At 37.9% G+C, this 23,749-nt stretch overlaps 1 protein-coding gene across 1 annotated transcript; it reads left to right on the forward strand.

Annotated features, from left to right (window-relative positions):
* The first annotated feature begins 623 nt into the window (after positions 1–623).
* On the forward strand, positions 624–23,151 carry LOC104268289 (SWI/SNF-related matrix-associated actin-dependent regulator of chromatin subfamily A member 5). The gene is made up of 24 exons (XM_009874849.1): positions 624–674; positions 2,129–2,203; positions 4,999–5,165; positions 5,896–5,996; positions 6,650–6,750; positions 8,808–8,987; positions 10,437–10,592; positions 10,690–10,821; positions 11,646–11,714; positions 12,242–12,351; positions 12,620–12,846; positions 14,391–14,512; positions 14,599–14,751; positions 15,929–16,061; positions 16,794–16,942; positions 17,139–17,258; positions 17,483–17,593; positions 18,111–18,224; positions 18,421–18,543; positions 19,729–19,861; positions 20,860–20,978; positions 21,874–22,086; positions 22,524–22,634; positions 22,858–23,151. Exons 1-24 carry the CDS (start codon positions 624–626, stop codon positions 22,921–22,923), a joined length of 3,036 nt encoding a protein of 1,011 aa, XP_009873151.1. The 3' UTR covers positions 22,924–23,151.
* Positions 23,152–23,749: the final 598 nt, after the last annotated feature.

Below are 23,749 nucleotides of genomic sequence, written 5' to 3' on the forward strand. Positions count from 1 at the left end.
CCTCGCCGCCAGGTCACCTCGTGTATTGATCTTCCCCGATCCCTCCCGCCCGGGATGGGGAGGGTTCACCTTCATCCCCTGCCCCCTCCCGCGCCATCCGCACACACGTACGCGCAGAGCTCTCGCTGGGCTCAGTACCCGCTTCTTGCAAGTCACTTTTCTCTCTTTCCTCCGAGAAAAGCCTTCCCATCCGTAGCGCTTCCTCCTTCGGCCAGTCCGTGTTTTAAAAAAAAAAATAACCCTCTCCATCTATGCAAGCGGTTCAAAACTTTTTCTTGGAGGGGTGGGGGATTGTTTGAAGGTGGAGGTTTTGGGTTTTTTTGGCAACAGGTGCTTATTCCAGAAATTTCAAGGGGTTTGAGCGATTGCCTGGAGATGCTAATTTTATCGTAGCATTGCACCTTTAATGATAGGAGGAAACTGGTTGGTCCTGCTTTCGGTGCTGGGTGTTTTGTATTCTGAGTCATGGTGTACAGTCCAACCTACTTCATCTAAATAAATTTGCAAATGCCATATTTTTCAGATGAGCAAGTATCCAAAGCACTGTGGGTAATAAGTCCTGCTTGAACCTGCCAAAATAGGGCAATCCCAGGCTCGAGCTTAGCTCGTGGAGACTGTGCAAGATGAGTGATCTTGAGGCGCTCATCTGCGAGGGCTCTCTCTGTGCTCGCTGCGTTAGTTCCTTTTTGCATGGGGAAGGAACTACCTTGCATAAAGCAAAGTTTCAGTTGAGATGGCTTCTAGATAGTCCTGGACAGTCCTGACCATCTGAGAGACTGCTTTTCTTTCTCTCCAGCTGAATTGCAAGGTTCTGTCATCTTTATTGCATGCGACGAGATCGCATGGTGTGCTGCTGCATTTCTGCGTTTTGCATGTTAGGCATATCAGGAAAAACATGAATTATATGCAGAAGTTGAGGTGGTCCTGTGCTTGTGCTCACCATTAGGTTGGCTAAATCCTGTAGGAGATGAGTAAGAAGGTTTGGGCATGAGTTTAGAAGATCTCTAGCCAGGCCTTTTTATACTTAGTTCTTTATATTGTGACTGGCAAATAAAACCTTTATGTTAGGATTCTTCTGTTTCCATATGCTTTACCTGCCAGAGTTTTGTGAGGGAACATCCGCCCACAAATATCCCGTGTTTCGCCTGCCTTTGTTTTATGTCATTTCTTACTTTCCTGTTCCTTTGTTCTACGTGGGCCAGTAAAGATTGAAATTAGCTCAATTCTTATTTGGTTCAATTAAACAGATGGGTAATAATGATTTTGAAGGAGTCTCATCTGTTTCCTTTTATTTAAAGAATTATTTTGTAATATACTGTCCTAGCATGGCTTACCAGGGAAAGATCACTGCGTTGTTTTTGGTTTTAAGGACAAAATATGAAATTACATGGGGGAAATGATGGCGAAAGGGTTAGCCTAAAAACAGCAGAGACAATGATTAAAAAGCCCTGATCTGAAAAAGCAATTGAAGGCAGTATGTCAAGAATTTGACAGGAAGGGGATGAGGGAGGACTGCCCCCTCCCAACCAACTTGTTTTACTCTTCATAGAGGTACCATTAGCAATAACAACAGTTACTTGATTTGATAAACTAAATAGGGGGAAAATGCAGTTTGTCTAAACTCCTGCATTGCTTCTAGGAGAAATCTGCAGTCTAGGTTCTTATATGGACTTGTTTCCTTGAAACAAAACGGTGAGGGATTGGGATAATCTGGAGAAAGGAAGAAGTAACTTGACGCTACTCTTGCTCCAGGACCAGAGCTGGTTCTTTCGCAGTACTCGCCAGAGGCAGCTTTGGGAGGGTTTTGGCTCAGCACCCTAGAAGCAGTGTGCCGAGCTCCTGGACCACAGCTGTCTCTCTTATTCACATTGAAGTGATGCTTTGATGATGGAGCTAAATCAGATTAGAGAGATCTAGCTCTGTCCCTTACCCAGTGGCAGGGGTCTTTGATCCATCTCCAGGTAATTTTACAGGAAGTAATAGAAGGTTGCCTAAATCAAAGCAGTAAAATATGGCTCTGCCATCTGATGTGGATAGATAATAATTTGAAACAAGCTTATTCTCCTTTACATGGGTATCTTCCTTTGTTCAGAAGATAATTTTTTTTTCTAATTCTTTTTCATCTCAGGAATGTTTTGATGATGCATCACCAGGAAAACAAAAAGAAATTCAGGAAGCAGATCCTACATACGAAGAGAAAATGGTATGTAATATGCAGCTATCCAGTACTTAGGCAGTTGCTTAAAATAGACACAGCTTTCCCCTTTGAAATCTCTTAACTGGATTTATAAAACTTTGTCTAGTTATTAAAAAATATATCTTGAAACCAAAAAGTATCCAGGAAAAAAGCCCTCTGACCCGTCTCCTTTTTAGCATTTTGTTCACTGGTCCTGTTTTTTTCTCCATTTCCAGTGTAGTTGTCTGTGGCAATAACTGTTAATGTGTTTGCTCTTTCTAGGAAATATATTCCTGGCAGCTTTGAGGTGCTCCAGAGTTAGAAGAATGATATAATAGGAAATATTCAAACATCTTAGGGGAAAAAAATGTAGTAACAAGTTATCAAGTTGCTTTTGAAGTTACCTGTAGAGTTTTTCCTATAGGCAAGGAGGGCTATCAAGAGTTTAGTATTCACTTTCTCAGTTGGAAATAGGAATATCCTCTAGAAAAGCATCTGTAAGTAATTAAATGGCTGATACCTTCATTTCTCCATGTATTTAATCAATTGGAGTCTAGGACCTTTTTTTTATATCGCTGTCAAACACAGTAAAAAAACCTTATTTTGCAGCTGCAGGAGTAACAGTCCTTTGTAGGGGAAGTATACGATTTTCTATTTAGGGGAGTGAGCAGTGAAAATAAAGGTTTGACATAAGGCTTTGAGTAGGCACTGCATTCATTTTCAGCTGAAATGTGCTTTAGTAGAAAGACTTCAAAATAGGCAGTTTTCAAACAGTATGGTTTACGGGTCAAATAAAAGTTAGCTCTGGAAATTCACAAGAGGCTGAGGAAAGGTTTGCCGTTTGGGACAAACACTAACTGTAAGCCTTGGCCAACTTTTCAACCCTTTTATTTTCTCTAGACTGAAAGGTATTTTATTAACTTTTTCTGAAATTCAATTTGTTCTTTTTAAAGCTCTAGTTAAGAGTCCTCGGGCTTTTTGAAGATGAGTGATTCTATGCTCAGTTTTTATTTTATAACATCCTGAATATAAGAAGTGGAGCCACTCCTTACCATCTCACCACATTTTCTTTCACCATTTCTCCCTGTTTTCCTTTCTTCTTCTTCGTAATCCCAGTGTCTGTGACTACATGTGGAATTTTTTCATAGGAAAGTGAAACGGGTTTTTATTGTTTTCCGCTTCCTGTGTTGATTTTTCTTCCTGATGAAAATAACTCAGTCTTCTGCTAATTTCTTTGTGTTCGTTCCTGACAAATTGAGGAAAGTGAGATTGGGGTTGTCTCTTCTAGTCCCTAGACAGGCACAATTACAAGGAAGATTGTATTTACTGTCTGAGTAGTCAGAGGATGCATGAAGAAAGAGATCGAGGAAAGTTTCTCAGTAGAAGGATAGCTCAAGGTTGCAGAGTACAAGCTGGTTTTGTCTGAGTTCTGTCTAAAAGATAGAGATAATGTTTATTTGTCTTTTAAGGGAATATCTGTAAAGGCAATGAAAACAAGTTGTGGGGATGTGTGTGCAGCACCAAAACATAAAGGAGATTCCTTTCTAAAATTTTAGAAAGAGGAAACTTTTGCAATGCAGTCTGTGTCTCTTCTTTTGCACAGCCAGTGAAATGAATACTTAAAGATCAGGGTCAGCAATTTGGATAGCATCGACATCTTACCTAGTTTAAACTTCCAAAACTGTTGCAAAGTAAACAAGTGAACGACAAACCTATAAAGAATAGCTAAGAAAACCTTAATTCAGTGGATGTGAATTGCAGCTGTGTCAATTGAGCTTAAACTATAGAGTGAGTTGGACTCTTCTGTGGTTCTTACAGGATCTCTTTATTGGTCTCTCTTCTCCTTTACCCCCTGTCTTCCAGTCTTTCACATAGTGCAGGAGCTGCTTGCTTTAAAGAGGAGAGCGCTCCCAGAGCTGCCGTTGCTCTTGCAGAAGTCTGGAACATATGTTCCTTTTTACCAAGAAAACTGACTTCCTGTAACTGTGCAAGCTGCTAAATACCAGGTCCTGTTGTGGCAGCTGGCAGAATGTCAGAGTGGCTGCTGTTAAGCTCAGGGCTGTTTTCTGTCATGATTGTCTGTTCTAGAGTCTTGATGTGGTCTCGAGAAGGTGTGTTGATTCCAAATGGAACCTCTCTCAAAGGAACTGAAACCTTTTAGGTACTAATACTGCCTCCTGTAATCTTTTATGCACAGCAGAAGCAGCAACTCCTATCAAAGGGGGCAGTCTGACAAGTTAGACTGGGCCTATCTAAGAGGTCTCTGCGGCTGAAATAGGTGTTGTGGCTTCTAGCAATGGGCTCTTCTGCCTCCTCCACTCCCTTTCAGCTCTTTTGCTTATCTGACACCACAGTGAGGTGTTGTGTCTCACTGAGCAGACAGGAAACTAATGCGGTGGAAAATAGTTGTTGCCAGTTTGCAGAGATGAACAAGTTCATTGAAGAATCCTGTGCATGCTGGGTGGGGATAAATCTCTGGGAGTGGGACTCTTAATTTTTAATAGGAGAGGGTTGTTAAGGGAACTCTGGGCTTGTCCAATGACACTTATGCAGCCTTTGCCAGATTTCAGTCTTAGCCCAGGTATGTTTTGCAACTTTGATCTTGCTTTGTGGCAAAGGCTAGCCTTGACCAACTAAAAGAGTGTTTAATCTGTCAGCAATGGTTATGTTGTTGATATTAATCATTTCTTTGTTATGGTGGTTCTCTCTGTATAAAGAAATGTGAATCTCTATTGTTTAAAAAACATTTGTTAACTTTTTCTTTGAGTGAATACACACTGTAATGTCTCACACTTCTTGCATTTAATTTTTCTCGTCAACAGCAAACAGACAGAGCAAACAGATTTGAGTATCTGTTGAAGCAGACTGAACTGTTTGCTCATTTCATTCAGCCTGCTGCTCAGAAAACTCCCACTTCACCTTTGAGAATGAAGCCTGGACGTCCACGAATAAAGAAGGATGAGAAACAGAATTTACTGTCCGTTGGCGAGTGAGTGATGACATGTAGGCCAGCTTGTACTGTAATTATGGATATTATTGTGCTTTAGAAGCGTAAGTTAAACTCGCTAGTCTTTTGTCCTACATCGGTGTGTGTTTTATGCTGTAGAGTTGTAGGTTTTTTTCAACTGCCCACCTCTAAGTTAAGAGGTGTTTAAAAATGCTTGGAGTTATAAGAATTTTGTGTTGATGGTAAAGCACTATCATGATGATAAATATTCCAGTGTGAGGAAGAGTGGGGGCCAGAAAAGTAAAACATTTGTGGCTGTAGGTTGTGAGAGTTCATGGAGAACATCTGCATATGGCATCGTAGCAGCAGCTTGGAAATCAGAAGTCTAGAAATTTGGATTGCCTTCATTGTAGCTGATGTGGCTACAGTATATCTAGCATTTGGCACCTGTTCTAGAAGTCTTAAATACAGTGTCCTTCCCTGTCTTGTAGTTAAAAGGCCAGTACTGATGCACACAATTTTTCTCTGGTCACTTTGTTCTAATATTTGAGTCTGCTACCAACGTGGTCATCTTACCTTTTTAAGAAGCTAGTGGCTCTGAAGAGTTAAAAAGCAGCATTTCAGCTGATCAGCTAAATAGAAGTTCTTTTGAAGAATCTCGCTTCTTCGGCTGTTTACATTCTGTACTGCAATGATGTTAGATTTAATTCTGAAACGGTTTCAGATCTTTTCGGTTTAGCCAGAAACTTAATTCTCTCTTGTACTTTTTCAGCTACCGCCATCGTAGAACGGAGCAGGAAGAAGACGAGGAGCTGTTAACAGAAAGCTCCAAAGCGACTAATGTGTGCACTCGATTTGAAGAATCTCCATCATGTGTGTTTCCTCTGGGTTTTTTGTTTTGTCGTTTTGTTTTTCTCACCCCTGTTCTTTTCCTTCAAGATGTTGTTTAAAATTCCTCCAAGAAAAACAAATCAATTTTAGGGGATAGGAGAAGGAGTAAAAAGAATCCAGTGCTGGTCTAATGGGACAAAATGTATTAGCAAGGGACTATTTATTTTCAGTCAGGCTAGAAAGATGGTCTAGTACATCTTGTCATTTAGAAATCCAGTTGCTACACTTCAGTTACTAGGAAAGAGCTAGCTCTTGTGAGATGTCATCTTAAAATGTTTACATATGTAACCTATCTTCGGTTACAATTTAAAGTACCGAACAGCTCCCAGGTCATCTAAGACAGAATTCAGTCTTCTGATGATTTAATGTTTGACTGTGTTCTGATTTTTGGGGGGTGGTGACAGAGTTAGAATTTCTGTGTGTTTTGGGTTCTTGCAGAAATCAAAGCTGTTGGAGCAGCTTGCGGAAACGAAATTGACATGTTGCTGTCTCTGGTCTGCATTGTCCTTGGAATTTACTGCATGAAATTTACTACTTAGCTTAGATAATCAGCATCATTTAACGAGAAAGGGGTGGTAAAATTCTCTCTGGTAAGGTTTTACACATCTTTCAGTCTCTTCTTTCATGTCTTTTAGATGTTAAATGGGGAAAGCTGCGTGATTACCAGGTCCGAGGATTGAACTGGCTCATCTCTTTGTATGAAAATGGCATCAATGGTATCCTGGCAGATGAGATGGTATGGACGTAGCCTACATTTCTTGGGAACACATGCAGTACAATACAATTTTAGTTCAGCTATATATACTTCTTTTACATATATATTTCTTTAATAGCACAAAATACAAAATTCTGTCCCCATGTGTTGCCTGATCTAGTCAAGAGGTGGCGTCCCTGGCGGCAGGGAGGCTGGATTAAAATGATCTCTATGGTCCCTTCCAGCTTAGGCCATTCTGTGATGATCTATGATGATGATGATCTAATATATAATTTGCCAAGTCTTATTAATAATAATTTAAGTCACTAATGTTGAAAGTGTCACAGGAACCTTAATTGAAATAAACTGTGCGGGCAGTTTTAGAAATGGGTGTGTGGCAAGGGAATCTGTCAGGCTTTAGAAAAATAAAATTTGGTGAAGGGGAGTTGTTCTATAGAATGATGTGTCCTCTTTAAATTGCAGCTATTTTGCTGTGGTATTCTCAAGCTGCACTTGTGAAGAGTGTCATGTATGGGAAGAGCAGGAAATGTAGGAATGCTTCCTGTTGTGATCAGGGCAAAATGCAGATGGCAGGAGACAAGTGTCCTGTGTGGACTGGTCTCCGCAGGAAGAGCTACAGCGGTGGGAAATTTTCTGGGAAGTTGGTGGAAAGATAGGTGTAGCTGAAGAGCTCTGTTAAAATTTCTTTCACACCGTGACCATGGACATTTGAGGCGGCACTGGCCACGATAGCTTTTACTTCTGTTTGTATTATTTTTCCCTGAAAGATAAGGGATGAATGCAGAAGAAGTTGTAATAGTTTGACAGGCAGACACATTTTTGTCCTCTAAGAGATTTTAGTTGTATTTATTTTTCATACAGAGCAGATAAGGAAAAACACAAATTTAATTACATTTCAGTCTATTGCATTTCTCATAACTTCTGGTAACTTATTTTCTGTGTAATAAAACTTTCTAAAGATAAGTTAGAGACAAATTAATTTAAATAGGTTTTTAGTAACATGCTTAATTTTTAAATAGATCAACAGTTTTCTTAAATATACGTGCTTATGAATAGAGAAATTTTTTAATTTTTTTTTTTACTGAGCACACTTTTAATGGGAGCAGTCTTGTTTTAATAAGTCCTTGGATTTGTGGTATTCCAAAATCCATATTGCATTGAGGAGTTTAAATACTTGCTATTAAATATTTTTTAATTCATTCTCAAACTTTAATCCCTTTGAAATTTTTAATAACTTTTACACAGCTTGTAAACACTTCCACATCTTACACCAGGTGAAACATGGTTATTTTGAAGAAAGAGGCTTGAATTTTAGAAGCAAAAATAACTTGCACTGGTGTTTTCGGGATTTTTTAAATCCCATGTGTTTGAGTCATAATCATTTGGAACTATTTAAATGATAGGAATGATCTAGTTTTTGCGTGTCTTCCTCTGTTCTGTTTTAACTAAAATTATATGCTGAAGATAAAAGATTTTACATATTTCTGTTGAATACAGAACAGAGTGCTTAAAAAAGTACTTCTCAAGAAGTTCAATATTTGTTTTCTTCTTTGACATATGCAGCTGTTTACATTTGTGTTTGGCTTCTCACATGGACTGACATGATATTGTGGCCTCTAAAAGCATCCTTTACAGGGTTCTTAAGTTATTCACTTTATTTCGATTTTAAGAGAAGGCATATGTCCAGCTTGTAAAGTTCATTGACCTCTAAATAAATAACCTGAGTACACTCTGGGCTACAAAACAAGATCTTAGGAAGCATTTCCTTGCACTTTCAAGAATGTGTCTTATTTGAAAGATAAGGCAAAATGCTTACTTCATGATCCAAGGTTTGAAAATGTTACTTTTATTACTTTTTTATTATTATTAAGTGGGAAGCCCTACAAGCTTCTCCTAACCAAGATTTTGATGCCTTTTTTGAGTAGCACTGTCTTTAATATATCTTACTCATTTGTTTGGGCTGCTGTGTTTTCTGTGTTGTACTGGGAGCTCACTCTTGGGTTTTTTTAAAGGTGTTTGCTGAGAGGTTGTTTTTGTTTGGTTTGGTTTTTTTCCTGATGCATCAACGTTTCTTACAGGGCCTTGGGAAGACACTGCAAACAATTTCTCTTCTTGGGTATATGAAACACTACAGAAATATTCCTGGTCCTCACATGGTGTTAGTTCCTAAGTCCACTCTACATAACTGGATGAATGAATTCAAGAGATGGGTACCTACACTTCGAGCAGTTTGTTTGATAGGTGACAAAGACCAGCGAGTAAGTTTTGATATGGTTGTTTGTCCGGTGTAAATCCAGCCTGTGATCTTTCTGTCCTTTACATTTCATTCACAGGGAAGGGTATTGCTTGGGTTCGTAGTGATTAAACATTAGGACCCTACGAGTGGTTCTTAGTTAAAGTTTAACCAGCTTAGAATTCACACATATGGTGGCCAGCTATTGCTTCATCACTTTACGCTCGTAATTCCTTGTCCAAAGATTTCCTCTCTCCTTTTGTGAAGGCAATATACTGTGTAGACCAACAAAACCTGATAGATCTTAAAACAGGAAGATAATGTTTCATGTGAAGTGCTGGCTTTTGTATGAATATATAAACCTGTAAAAAAGTAATTTATTTTTTATTCTAGGCAGTAGAGTATATTGTACTGACTGGAACAGCAGCTCTTAAGAGGATTGTGGGGTCTGTCACTAAGGAACTGTTTTCTGAAAACAGTTGTCAGCTTCATGTTGGAAGGGGCAAGGGGGATTGTCTGGCAGAAGTGGTACACAGATGGATCTTTTTTGGCTTGAATTTTGTCAGCTAAAAGATACAGTATTCTTCTGGCTCTTATTACTGCAGTGTTTCAATCATTCTCTTTTGGTTACCTCAGTATCAGTTTTTTGCTACTTTCATTTTAGTGCAGCTAAGAAGACTTAAAAACCATGGAATGTGATGGCACATCTGTAGATTTATCAAGTGCAGTTACCCATTTATTTATGGAAGGAAGAGTTATTACTGGTGCCGTTAAACTTCTGCTTTTGTCAGCAGATAATGGAGTTTTTTTATTCCAAGGGCATCTGGCTCTGTTTTCAGAGTTTGGGGTAGAAATTACAAAAATAATGATGAAACTATAAATGGGTCTGGAGGTCATTGGTCCAGGTCTGATACCTTGTGGGGTTTTTTTTTAGTGCATCTTTTTTGAATTCAAAAGTTCTTTGTCTCTTTCCAGTTTATTTCTTGCTTGTATGAGTTAAATTCTTGACACTTAATCATCTCTATTTTGCATTCTGACTAATTACTGTGTTTGCTTTTAACCTTGGATGGTGTTGTTCAGTTAGCCAAATAAAGCCATGCTTACTTTTATATTCAAAAGCTATCATTTTCTAAGCTTAAAACCAAAGCAAACCTATAGAAATTTTGAGTTCTGATCTTAGAGTTCAGATGTTGAAAACCTCATGTGAGTAGGTAGTTATCCGCAGTTTCTTAAGCCAGAAGTTAGAGCTGAAATCCCTTCTCTGCTCTGCCCCAAGGGCTTGAGCAGCTTCAGCACTGACAAAATTGTCAAGCTTTACAACAGTTGTATTGTATATTTATATCTCTATATAATTAATTTTATCTTTTCTTTCAAATCTAGTAACAATACTTTTAAATTTTTAACAGCACTGGCGTGTTCTTTTTGGTTTTGATTTGACAATGCCTCAGCAACTAAGTGTCACCTTGTTGTCTAGGCTGCCTTTGTCAGAGACGTGTTGTTACCTGGAGAGTGGGACGTCTGCGTAACATCGTATGAAATGCTCATCAAAGAGAAATCAGTATTCAAAAAGTTTAACTGGAGATACCTGGTTATAGATGAAGCCCACAGGATTAAAAATGAAAAATCAAAGGTACTTTCACTGAAAGATATTTGTATGAGTTATTAGGTGGTGGTGTGTGTGGGACTAGTAATATTTTAATACTTGCTCATGTCTCAATGTCCTTCAGTTATCAGAAATTGTGAGGGAATTCAAGACTACAAATCGGCTGCTATTAACTGGAACTCCACTTCAGAACAACTTACATGAACTCTGGGCACTGCTTAACTTCCTTTTGCCAGATGTCTTTAACTCATCTGAAGTAAGTCTTTATTTCTGCTAACCCAGTTAAATGAACTTAAATTAAATGAACCAAATTAAATTTCCAGATTTGAAAATAGACCTGAATATGTATAGTTAGATGTATCAGTTACTGATAATGTTATATTGATAGTTAGAAATGTTTCCAGAATGGTAAAGTACAGTAGGGTAGACTATTTTTCTCAGCTTGGCCATTTCTAAGGCCATATAATAAATTTTGTCTTTCTTAAGCTGTTATGAGCTTAGCAGATACAAGAGGTATTTAAAATCACGACGTGAAGGTTGTCTCTACTGCATTTCAAAATATGTTTAAAGATTGGGATGGCTAAACCAACTAAGTTCGTTCTTATGATGAACACTAAGTTACCCTATTGTTTTATCTAAGACTTCTTCCCTGTGAGTTGGGAGTTACTGTATAGTGAGCAACAGACTTCCCTGTAGAAAGGGAAGCCTTGTGATGCATTACACCAAAATTTTACTTTTCCCTGCTGCAGTAGTACGCTTCTTCCAGGTGGAATTTGTCCAGTGGAATGATATGAATGATACGATCCCAGGGGTCTTTTCCAACCTGAATTATTCTATGATTCTATGACTCACGATGGTTTTTATTGTCTTTCCCTTCCAATGGCATGGAGGTTTTCTTTTTTGTTTGCTCTTTTCGGAAGACATTATGTTACAGAGCTTTCCATAAAAATACCAAGTAGAGTAATTTCTTTTACTTACTGCCTGTGTAAGGTAATCACCTGTGCTGTATTTATTCACCATTCTAATGATGTTGCACCTTGAAAGGAGATCTCTTACATACCAGTGATTTTGTTTTTACAGGACTTTGATTCATGGTTTGATACAAACAACTGCCTAGGGGATCAGAAGTTGGTGGAACGGCTCCATATGGTAAGTCTTCTTGCTTTTTGGTTAAGTGTTATGTTTGTTTAGGTTCTAAACTATGCTTGTCATGCTTCTTGTGACAGAATGTTAGGGTAACCAGCTTATTCCAGAAACTGTGGTAGACTTTCAGAATAGGTTGGTAAAGCTCAGAAGATGATCTGTTTCTTGAAAAGGAGATTATTTTGGAGGAGACAGAAGGGTCGGTAGTTCTCGTTTGCAGGGTTCTGAAATGCTTAGATCAAAAATATTGGCTATGAAGACACTATATATATGTCAGTAAAGCAAAACTATAAAATAATTAAGGGTTAGAGAAGCATGTGAAAGATGATTTTGCCCTAACCTTTGAGTCTTCCAAAGAATGCGCATGTATATTCCCATGTTTAATAATGTGTCTATATAGATTGCTTTTTCAGATGTTCTGGTAATAGGTCTGGTGTTTGAGCATTTATGGTCACAGATAGCTGCGCTGCTTTTTTCTCGTGACTTGTCCAGTGTTTCCGTTTCCAAAATACCTTTAATGGAATCTCTTTCAGGTGCTACGACCATTCCTTCTACGTCGCATTAAGGCTGATGTAGAGAAAAGCTTGCCGCCAAAGAAGGAAGTTAAAATTTACGTGGGTCTCAGCAAAATGCAACGAGAATGGTAATTCACATACTTGGCTGTACTGTGGTTAAGGCTCAGAAGCAATGTGCTACTTGTGACTGGATTTTTGTGCGGAACTTGATGTAATTCCTTCTGGTATACTCCCAACTTGTGCATCTTTCCTTGTGACGGCAAAATCATGCATATCAGTGGGAGTTATCTGATGAAATGAGAGGGAGGGTGAGCTTTTGACTAGACTCATCATTTAAGGAAAGGCCAACTTCGTTTTAAAGTTTAAAAAGTTGTGGTTTTCTTTTCTTTGATGTAGGTATACACGAATCTTAATGAAAGATATAGATATATTGAATTCAGCTGGGAAGCTGGACAAAATGAGACTGTTGAATATCCTCATGCAGCTGCGAAAATGTTGTAATCATCCGTATCTGTTTGATGGAGCAGAACCTGGACCACCTTACACAACAGATATGCATTTGGTCACCAACAGCGGCAAAATGGTAGTATTGGACAAATTGCTACCTAAGTTGAAAGAACAAGGTATGCACCTTGTTGTTGTTTGAGAGATGTTTTTCCTTTTTTTTTTTTTTTTTTTTTTTGTCATTCCCGCAAATTGAGACCACAGAAACATCAGTCGGTCAGTTTTTCTATCTGTCATTCCAGAAAATTGAGACCACAGAAACATCAGTCGGTCAGGGCTTTATTTAGGTTTTATTTTTTAGCATTATTAGCTGTTAGAAACATAATCATGTGGTATTTTAGCCACTTCTTTGGTTTGCCATGAAGTACTACTTCAGATTCAAAGTGTTCATGCAGTGTTAAAGTCAAATCCTTTGTGACAATGTTGGCCTTACTTGCTGAGTATGATTTTTAGCAGCACGTGAGTTTTTTCAGTGAATTCTTTAAGGCACATAAACATAGGGGAAGACTCATTTATTTTCAGGTTATTTAGTGGTAAGGACAAAACTCTGGAATATGTTTGTGTAAATCTCAGTCGCCACAGAATTTTTAATTCTGGAATAAATTTTAAACTTATTATTTTAATGAGTATGTCTACTGAAGTAACTTAGCTAAAGGAGTGGAGGAAAATTTGTGACTGGGGAGACATTGCAGCAAAATAAAACCAAGTCTAAACCATAGCATTAGGTAATATAAAAATAACCTATACTTTGTATCCCAGTATCACCCAACAGCTGTGGCAGTATGTGTCACTGTAAGACTGAGAAAGAATCAGTGCTTGCTGTACCTTTTCTTATTCTTGGTTTTTTTTTTCCTCCTTTGAGGCTTCTTGTTGAGACACGGCAATTAAGATTGACCTGTTCTTAAATCAAATGGTGAGAATTCATTAGCAGACCTTGAGTCAAAAGGAGAAAAAAAAATCATACTAGGAGAATATAGGGAAAAGTGGAAGCTGTTTAATACTCTGTATTTTACTTAAAATCTCTCAAGTAGGTTGGAAGCGACTGTGTGTATATGCATGAACTACTGTACATTTACATTTTTTGGAGGTTGTTCTTGGCAGATAAGTAAACTGACAAGTTTTTAGGTAGAACTTAATTTATTTCTAGATATCTTAAATCCAAAACAAATACTTGGAAATTTCATTCTTTATTCTCCATGATGTCTTTATATTTGTGTTATCGGCTTCCTCTGCTGTGTCTGGGGACATTTTGATAAGGAGTCCAACAGAAAAAAGCAAAAAGGCAGCAGCTAACTCTAGTAGACAGTGGGGCAAGCAAGCCCCATGGCAAGCAGAGGATCCTGCTGGTTAATAGCTAAACAGCTGTGACAGCTGTGAATTTGGTCTGGTACCCCCCAGTCACCACCAGGGTGGTGACGAGAGCCCCACTTCTGGCACCAAAAGGGACTCTTGTGGTTTAACACCGAGAGGCAGCAAAGCCCCCGTGGCCGCTACGCTAGCAGCAGCTGCAGCCCTGCGGTATATGTTGGATTCTGAAATTAAAACTACTTTTCTTCTTAGGACCTGGAACTGCCCTCCTTCCCTTTCTGGTAATGCAAACTTGTGGATTTTGACGAATGTTTAAGTTTTGGTGAAAACATAAGAAAGCTTTTTACCCGAACAGGTTCAAGAGTCTTAATCTTCAGTCAGATGACCAGAGTCCTGGATATCTTGGAAGATTACTGCATGTGGCGAAATTATGAATATTGTAGACTGGATGGACAAACACCACATGACGAGAGACAGGTATGTAAAATTTTGCGTATTTTATTGAAGTAAATAGTAGTTGTAAAACTTTTGGTTCAACTGATCTGTTCCTTTTATTTATTCAGGCATCTATTAATGCGTATAATGAACCTGGTAGCTCAAAATTTGTGTTCATGTTGAGTACACGGGCAGGAGGTCTTGGAATCAATTTGGCTACTGCTGATGTCGTAATTCTGTATGATTCAGACTGGAATCCACAAGTAGATCTTCAAGCTATGGTAAGAATCCAGATGGAAGTTATGTTCTTTTTTCTTCTCTTTCTCACAGAACTTTCCTAGAAATCTGTGTGTGGTGTGGTACAGAATTTCCAAAATAAAGTGGTATTTTTCTGGTTTTAGTGGTACTCCTAAGACTGATTTTCAGTTCCAGTGCGGCTTCATTGCATGGAGCCCTTAGTCACACTTGGGATACAAATGATTTATGCAGTGGGAAATGCTGAGTACTCTTCATAGTATTTAACAAGAGCCTATTTTGTTTTAAAAAAAAAAGATATCTAGTGTGGTATGTGTTAATCCCAAAGCTATAAAGCTTTACTTCTGTAGGGAGTGGAGGTGAATATATTTACACTGATTCCTTGAAAATAAAACGCAGAAAAAATGGACTAAATTTTTTAAAACCTGCTTTTATGGTGGTGATGTGTGAGCAAGCTCTTAGAATTTTCAATTTTTAAAAATATATTTGCATGCATCTACAAAATCAAGAGTAGCATCAAGAACACACAGGAAAGAAAAGCTATTGAAAAAATAGGAGTATGTCAAATGAGGCTTTTCAGTGACATATCTGGGAAATTTCTTTTTAATTATTTCAGTTAAGGTATAGATTTGCAAGTATTCTAGCAAAAACTTGTTCAAAAGAAGGAACTGCTGTCTGGAAGTTAAAGCAAGATAGCTCCAGCCACCACTGGAGGTGTATGTTCAGAATACTATTTATCACAGTGGTTAATGATTTGCCAGTCAGGTGAGGTGGTGTATTGTATTTTTCTGGAAATATTCGTGCCACAACTGAACAATTTTGAGAAAGGCAGCTTTTGGTCGTTACAGAGATAATTTCTTAAATACTTGGCTTACTTACGTAAGGTCAGGAGCATCCAGTCTTCTCCCCTCTGTGATTTAACGAAAAAACCTCCTGTACCCTAACACACTATATTTAGGTGTGACATCTGGAGACGTGCTTATTGATGTTATTGAGAAAAAAAACCCACAAAACTTGCAGTGCCCGTAAGTGTGCTGTCTTGGGTAGTCTTGTTAGCTGGATCTCTACAAAGATTTAACTAACCTAAAATATTCCATTTGGTAAGTTAGTATGTTGAAACTATTGAAAATTGAAGACAAATTATATAGTCACGATGGAAATCAAGTACTTATTTCTTCGTTACTTTTATTCTTTTTCCCCTAGGATCGCGCACACCGGATTGGCCAAACAAAGACTGTTCGAGTGTTCAGGTTTATCACAGACAATACAGTGGAAGAAAGAATAGTGGAACGTGCAGAAATGAAACTCCGGCTAGATTCCATAGTCATTCAGCAAGGCAAGTCTATGAAGGCAATTTGTTTGTATATATGATGTAATTCTCTTCTTTTTTTAACAACTTGTAAAACCATGGTGAAATCGGCCGCTAAGAATCAAAGGGAATGTTGCTTTTGCTGCAGCTGAACTCTGATGATAGAGCGCAAAGGCCTGATCCACTTGAAAATTTATTTTACTGCAGGGTTAGTGAGGCTTTTCCTAACTTTTTCATTGCCTCCCTAGTGGTACATACATACAAGTGCGTATAGTCAAGATTTATTTTATTTTATTTATTTGTGTATTTATTTTAAAGCACTCAACTTCTCCTTTGAACTGGAGAAATTAATGCTTTGCATTTTTTTTAATAGAAGGGGAGAAGCAATGACAAGGTTTACTTGGTTGACTTGATGGGAATCAATAACTATTCTGAAAAACAGGGTTTAGTGAGATTTAGTTTGGAAATGGTGAAAACACACACCATAACAACACTTACATGAAAGACCTCACATCCAAAATGATGTTTATTGCACACAATTCATGTATAATAAAGCAAACGCATGTGATCCCTAGCTCGGTTTTGCTTACTTTTTTTAGTTCTCACTTTTTTTTTCCCCCTTCAGTTGGAATTTCCTCCACTGAGAGAAAAGGGTATTGCTTTAACATGGAAATGCAAGGGAGAGAAAAATTCTGTACTGCTCCTTCCATAATGTAAACTCTTTAGTTAGTTGCTATCCTCCCATGCTTTTGTCTTCAGGAAGACTGGTGGATCAAAACCTCAATAAACTTGGGAAGGATGAAATGCTGCAAATGATTAGACATGGAGCGACACACGTGTTTGCCTCCAAGGAGAGCGAGATTACAGATGAAGACATCGATCACATTTTGGAACGAGGTGCAAAGAAGGTGAAATAATGTTTAAAAAAATATGGAAGCCCACCTGTAGACTTAAATTTTATGGCAAGATCGTATATTCCTAGATAATAACTTGATCGTAAGCGCGAGAGAATTGGGGAGTTGCTATTGAGGGGTTTCATTTTTTTTTTTAAAATTAAGTACCTTTCAGAATTGCTACTGCTCTTTTCTATTTCTCCCCTCCAAGACTGCAGAAATGAATGAAAAACTTTCAAAGATGGGTGAAAGCTCACTCAGGAATTTCACAATGGATACGGAGTCCAGCGTGTATAATTTTGAAGGGGAAGACTACAGAGAAAAACAGAAGGTAACTTTCTTTTCTTTGGAGGAAAGCACTAAGTTGATTGAACCGTATTTGTATAAGAAGTATTGGTTAAAATAGAAGATAATCTATGAAAATAGCTTACAAGTTTCATTACTTACTTAGTGAAGTAGATGCAGACCTAGTTTTATAGTAAACTTGTAGCTAGTCTGAATATTTTGCAATGCTTAGTCTTAATATTTTTGGGGTGGTGGGATTTGTTTTTATAGATGGCATTTACAGAGTGGATTGAACCACCTAAACGAGAAAGAAAAGCCAATTATGCTGTGGATGCTTACTTCAGAGAGGCTCTTCGTGTCAGTGAGCCAAAAGCCCCCAAGGTGAGTTAAATAATTGAAAAAAGAAACTGTTCTTTAGTTATAAAAATAGCTTTTTTGACTTTTATAAATTAGGGAGGCAATTACAATTCAGAAAAATCTGAAGGATCTGAGACAGACTTCTGTGAGAAAAATGTTAAGAGCAGGATGAAACTTGTAAGGGTACAGAGGGAAAGACCAAGGTGTTTCTTAGTTTGTTGATATTTAAGCATCTGTAAATTTTCCTTACCTTGGGAGATTTCCTTAGTGCTGCTCACAACACCGAACTTTGTTCATGGAGATGCATGTGTATTTCCTCTGGTCTTATCCTGAAAGACCGTTTTCTCCTAAGTCTCTTAAAATGCTTTATGGTTTTAGTTGTATCTTGTGTAGTGTGGCACCTTTTTTTTTTTTTTAAAGAAAGTGCGTTTTTGTAACAACAAATTGCTATTTTTTTGGTCATAAACTGAAATCATTTATTACAAGCATATAAATTCTGGATGTAAATGCGAGTCAAATACAAACTTTGCATTTATTTTAGGCACCACGGCCTCCAAAACAGCCAAACGTACAGGATTTTCAGTTCTTTCCTCCACGCCTGTTTGAACTATTGGAAAAAGAGATTCTCTACTACAGGAAAACAATTGGATACAAGGTAATTGAAGAACTCATGCATCACAGCTGTTTACTGCAGCAGTAAATTATGTATTTGTCCTGCCTTTCTCACTAATTTAAGTGAAATAAAGTTGTGTTGAGCTGAGCAAATGATTAGGTTATATGAACAGAAAAGTGACAATTGGCAATTACTTATGAAAGACTAATCGGATTTTACAAAATGCAAAACCTTTCAGGTACCTCGTAATCCTGATCTGCCAAACGCAGCCCAAGCACAAAAGGAAGAGCAGCTTAAGATTGATGAGGCTGAACCTCTTAATGATGAAGAACTAGAAGAAAAAGAGAAGCTTCTAACCCAGGTATGGTTGGGTCTTCAGTAAGACTGAAATCAGCTGAAGCTTGCTTTGTGTTTTTACAGTGTTAAAGGAACATTTCTTGGTCATTGATTCACACATCATAGTTAACACAGCTGCAAATTATGCTTCTGACTGAAAAGAGGTTTAGCATTAGGTTTGTTTGAATAATGTGCACCAAAGTAGCGTACTCGAATTCTGCTGAATCTGATCCATATTCTGTGTATTTTAAGCCTGAAGAGTAAGAACTAGCTCAGTGTCAGAGTCTGGCTTCCCAGGTTTGCATTGACTGTAGACTGTGACATCTTTCCTCAGCAGTGGGACCTTGCAGATCTGCTCAAGAGCCGAAATGTGCTACTTTCCACATAATTTAAAGGGTTATCTTCTGCCAAAGTATCACTCCCATGTGGATTTGAATCCTGCAGGGAGCATGGTCAGTTTTCCCAGACTGACTGGTAGTGCATAGTGTCCCTCTCTTTAAGAGGGTATAAGATGGATAGGTGTATAATTAGATAGTATGTACATTCACATAATTCAGAATATTATTACAGGACAGGATCCCTTATTTGAGTAGTAATGCACTGAAACAGTTCACTATTAAAAACAGTACAACCAAGTAAGCTGTGGCTAAATCATAATATGGCTGGTAGAATATTTTACTGTTTGTAAAAGTTATTGCTGATATGAAATCAGCCTATTTTAGCAGCTGATAATTTCAGCACTGGTGTTTCTGTCCCCGCTGGATATCATCACAAGATAGCTTTAGACCTTCAGAGGGACAGTGACCAGGGAAAATGGCTGATGCCATCTGTGAGGCACTCGGTGGGCTTTTTTGATAAAACAAAACCATTGTAGAGACTATTGATTCACTTGAGGGATTTTTCTTCTTAAAAAGTGACATCCCATGTTCTTTCTCAGAGAATATTAGTAGGATTAATTTATAAGCTGAAGCCTCTCTTATCTGAAGTAGGTGGGTGGAGAACCAGTGCTAATGATTAATATTTAGACTGAGAGACTACAGTGAGTGCAGTGTAAAAAGTTTGTCTACTTAAATGAAACTGCAGAGGAGGCAGAGCTTTAATACTGTTGGAGCAATGGAAGTGTTACAGGCTGTTTAAAGAAATCTGTTGAAACAAATCTGGACACAAATACTAAGCTTCTGTGCAATGTTTCTTTTTGATTCCTATAAAGGGATTCACTAACTGGAATAAGAGAGATTTTAACCAGTTCATCAAAGCTAATGAGAAGTGGGGCCGTGACGACATTGAAAACATAGCACGAGAAGTAGAAGGAAAAACCCCAGAGGAAGTCATTGAGTATTCAGGTAACTTACTTTTTAGGCAGTCAGCTCTCCGAGTCCATATCTAATGCTGATTTCCTAGTCTGAAGCACCTGTGAACGGCGTAACATCTCAGAATTTCTTAAGTGGCTCTTGAAGACCTTCACAGTAGAATTGCACTGGTGGATTTGGGATCTACTGATCCCAATTACTAATATTGGCATGTTTAATCCTGGCATAATAAAAGCTGTACCAAAGGTACATATAAACTGTTACCCACTATTATATCCTAAATCTACTCTAATTGCACAGTGCTGTCTTCGATTGTTATTTATTTTTGCAAAACAAAATGCTGAGAAACAGTGCTTAGCTGAAGATATTTCATTTTTCCTTGTGTTCATTAACAAGTAGGTTTTTTGAATCTTTACACCTTTGTTACCTCATCCTCACCAAAAGTGGGGATACAGGAAACATTTGATGACTGAATATATAATGACCATTGGGTTTTGTCACCTAAGTCCACTTGGCTACTTACCTCTGATGTCTCAAGAGTGTTTTCTACTGTAGTGCAGCTGCAAGGTCCTGGGGCTATATTTCTATAGGTATATAGCATCTTAGAGATGTGAAAAATTCTTTTAAAAACGCTTTATATTCAAACACCTAATTGTCTTTTAGACACTTGCCCTTGTCTTTGGCTTACTAGTTGCTCTCCTGTTTCCCTTTGTTAAAGTGCAGTGCTGTTCTATCAGTTTCCATTTTAAGTTTTTTTTCTTTGAGAAAGAGATTGGCTAACAAAAGCCTTTCTGGCCTGCATCACACCTCATTTAAACTGAGGATTCCTGTATCCACCTCCTTCAAAACAGCATCTGTAGTACTGCAACACATGATACCAGGAAGTGAAGGTTTCTTATCGGGTAATGGCAGGCCTATTTTTGTACAGCAGTAAGTTCTGGTACAAGGAAGTAACTTTTTTTTTTCCTTAAGATAAAAAATCCAAACTTTTAAGATGCATGATAAGAAACTAACCAATTTTCTTCTCTTAGCCGTGTTCTGGGAAAGATGCAATGAACTCCAAGACATAGAGAAGATCATGGCTCAGATAGAAAGAGGAGAAGCCAGAATTCAGAGACGCATCAGCATTAAAAAAGCACTTGATACAAAGGTATTTCTACTCTGTTTCTTGCTTCCTTTATTTCCCAGTGAGATGAAGTGCAGGACTCCTTGTCTAGCCAGTGTTATAGTGCATGAAGACAGCACATTGGGCGTGGTGTTTCCCAGCAATTGCTTCCTATGGCTTTTCCAAAGAGGTGCTGCCCCGGCTGGCAGCTGTGATAGCTCTAGGTATAGCCTAACCTGATTTTCATAACAATCGTCTTTATCATAGGGCAAATAGTTTGTAGTGCCATATAACACAGTCCCCACAACTCCATGCTTTATGAAGAGAGAGAATTTCTTTTGGATCTGTGGAACTGAAAATACTATGTATACACTTAGAGCACTTAAAAAGAGAAGACTTAGCAAGTCAAGTAGGCTTTGATTCTGATCTACATTTCACCAGCCGGGGTTTAGTAATGAACAGATTTGTAGTTAGTTAGGACAGTGTATCAGAATTTGCCCGGCCGATTCAGGTTTGAGTAGTTATCTCTTCAAGGGAAATCAGAGGAAGAACAATGTCTGACTCAGTGACCCATGTGCTACAGTCTCAGGTAGCTTTTTAATCTTACTCTTCATTTTGACCATTCCTGAGTATTTGTGTCTTAAAAAGGATAACTGGCAGATCTTAGACTATTTTCAAATATGGTGACAGGTCTGCAGGCTGCTGTTAATCGAAAGATCATATAGAAAGCTGTCTAGAATTTACCTGTTTCAATGGTGTTGGCACTGTCTAGAACCTATAGTTTTTTACATATTGTGACTTGGCATCATAAAATGTCTGGTTTTCTGACTTGCTGTTGGTCATCTGCCTCTATTCATGGGATTTATCACTTTCATCTAAAACAGACCCATGCTAATTTGGAACTATTTCTTAGTTTTATATGATTGTATGTTTTGTTTAGATTGGCAGATATAAAGCCCCCTTCCACCAGCTAAGAATATCATATGGTACTAATAAAGGAAAGAATTACACTGAAGAGGAGGATCGCTTTCTAATCTGTATGCTTCACAAGCTAGGATTTGATAAAGAAAATGTCTACGATGAATTAAGACAATGTATCCGAAACTCCCCACAATTCAGATTTGACTGGTTTCTCAAGTCCAGAACTGCAATGGTATGTATTATTCTGTTCTGGTTTCTGTTCATGAATCCCTATGACAAGTTATACACTAGGCTAATTAAATAGCTTCTGAAATACTGAGGTATGTGCACAATACATTAAATTTTTATAGGCTTTCCAACAACTGTAGTGCATGGCAGTGTAGTAAACTAAAAGTCTTAGGGGAGGAGAAATTCAAAATTCCAAGATACTATTTTTCAGAATCAAGGTCAATTTGAGTTAAATACAAACAGGTTTTAAAAAGCAAACATCAGCTATCAAATTAATTCTTGTGAAGCCAGCCAGTAATTATTAAAACAGATTTCATTCCTGTTTTGCTCTGCCAGGACAGAACTTAAAAACTGTAACCTACTTGCAGGCATTTCTAATATTGTAATAGGATTTTTACATTAAGTGGCTGCCTAATGTAGTGAGTGTGTTGTGCAATTTAGGAGCTGCAAAGGAGATGCAATACTCTAATCACCCTGATTGAAAGAGAAAATATGGAACTGGAAGAAAAGGAAAAGGCCGAAAAGAAGAAACGTGGACCAAAACCATCCTCGGTAAGATTTAGAAATTTCTGTGGAAATGCTCCTGAAAATAAATACATAGTATATGTAGTGTTATATATAAATACGATGTTATGTATTAAATATATATTATAGATAATATATTGTATGGCATGTGACAGGATGTAAATTGTCTCCAGCTGCTTTAACTCAAAAACCATTGTTTGCTTACAATCTTTCTGTGTCACAATAACTTATTTAAAATCTTACCTTACAGGCACAGAAACGCAAAATGGATGGAACTCCTGATGGTCGTGGAAGAAAAAAGAAGCTAAAGCTGTGAATGCAAAAGTTTTGTGATCAATAAATTTAAAAAGTAGTTCTTTAATTTACGGGTCTTCATAAGATGTACTGTATAATGCTCAACTATTATGTCATTAAAGGACATCGGGTTCATCTGTTTACTGAACTAGAAACATAGTACTTAATGTAGTTTCCCTTTTTTAAATGCAACAGCTGTGCTGAATTTTTTTTACCATTAACACTTGAAGTAATAGGCTTCATTTATTAATAAAATTTCACGTGACTTTTTCATTAATGTTTCCACTTGAATGCCTGTTTATTATTTAGTTGTGTTCTCTTCTCACAAGCCCCCACCAGTCATACTGCATTTCTGGAGAGTCTGCAGCTCTGATCTTATCTTTATTGAACTTAATTTTACTGCACGTGTATACTCTGGTTTTTTACAGTAGTGGAAATGCCAGGTGTTTACCTGGTGAACTCATGATCAACATACAGATTGGAACAAAATGGTAAGTTTCCTGCGTAAAATCTGTGTCAGAGGTAAGTAAGTCAGTCATTCTGAAGTTTGTACTTAATTAGAATGGCCTAAGAGTGGTAAAATTGTTTTTTATTGGCCGACAGAAAAATGTAGAACAACTGCAGTAAGTGCAGAGACGGTCTTTGTTACTGTGAAAAGAACTGGTGCTGACTAGTTGTGCAAGACTGCAGTTGTCTGGCAACCCACGCTGCTCACTGAGATAGTCAAACGCACCGTGCATGAGTGTTTCCTAAACTATCCTTTTTTGTGTATCTGGCGTATAACAACTAGGATGAAATTGTGTTTCCCAGTGCTGTCATCCGATGTAGCATAATTTAGGGAGTTAGTG

The sequence above is a fragment of the Apaloderma vittatum genome, unplaced genomic scaffold (assembly GCF_000703405.1).
Source record: "Apaloderma vittatum isolate BGI_N311 unplaced genomic scaffold, ASM70340v1 scaffold23228, whole genome shotgun sequence".
Classification (NCBI taxonomy): domain Eukaryota; kingdom Metazoa; phylum Chordata; class Aves; order Trogoniformes; family Trogonidae; genus Apaloderma; species Apaloderma vittatum.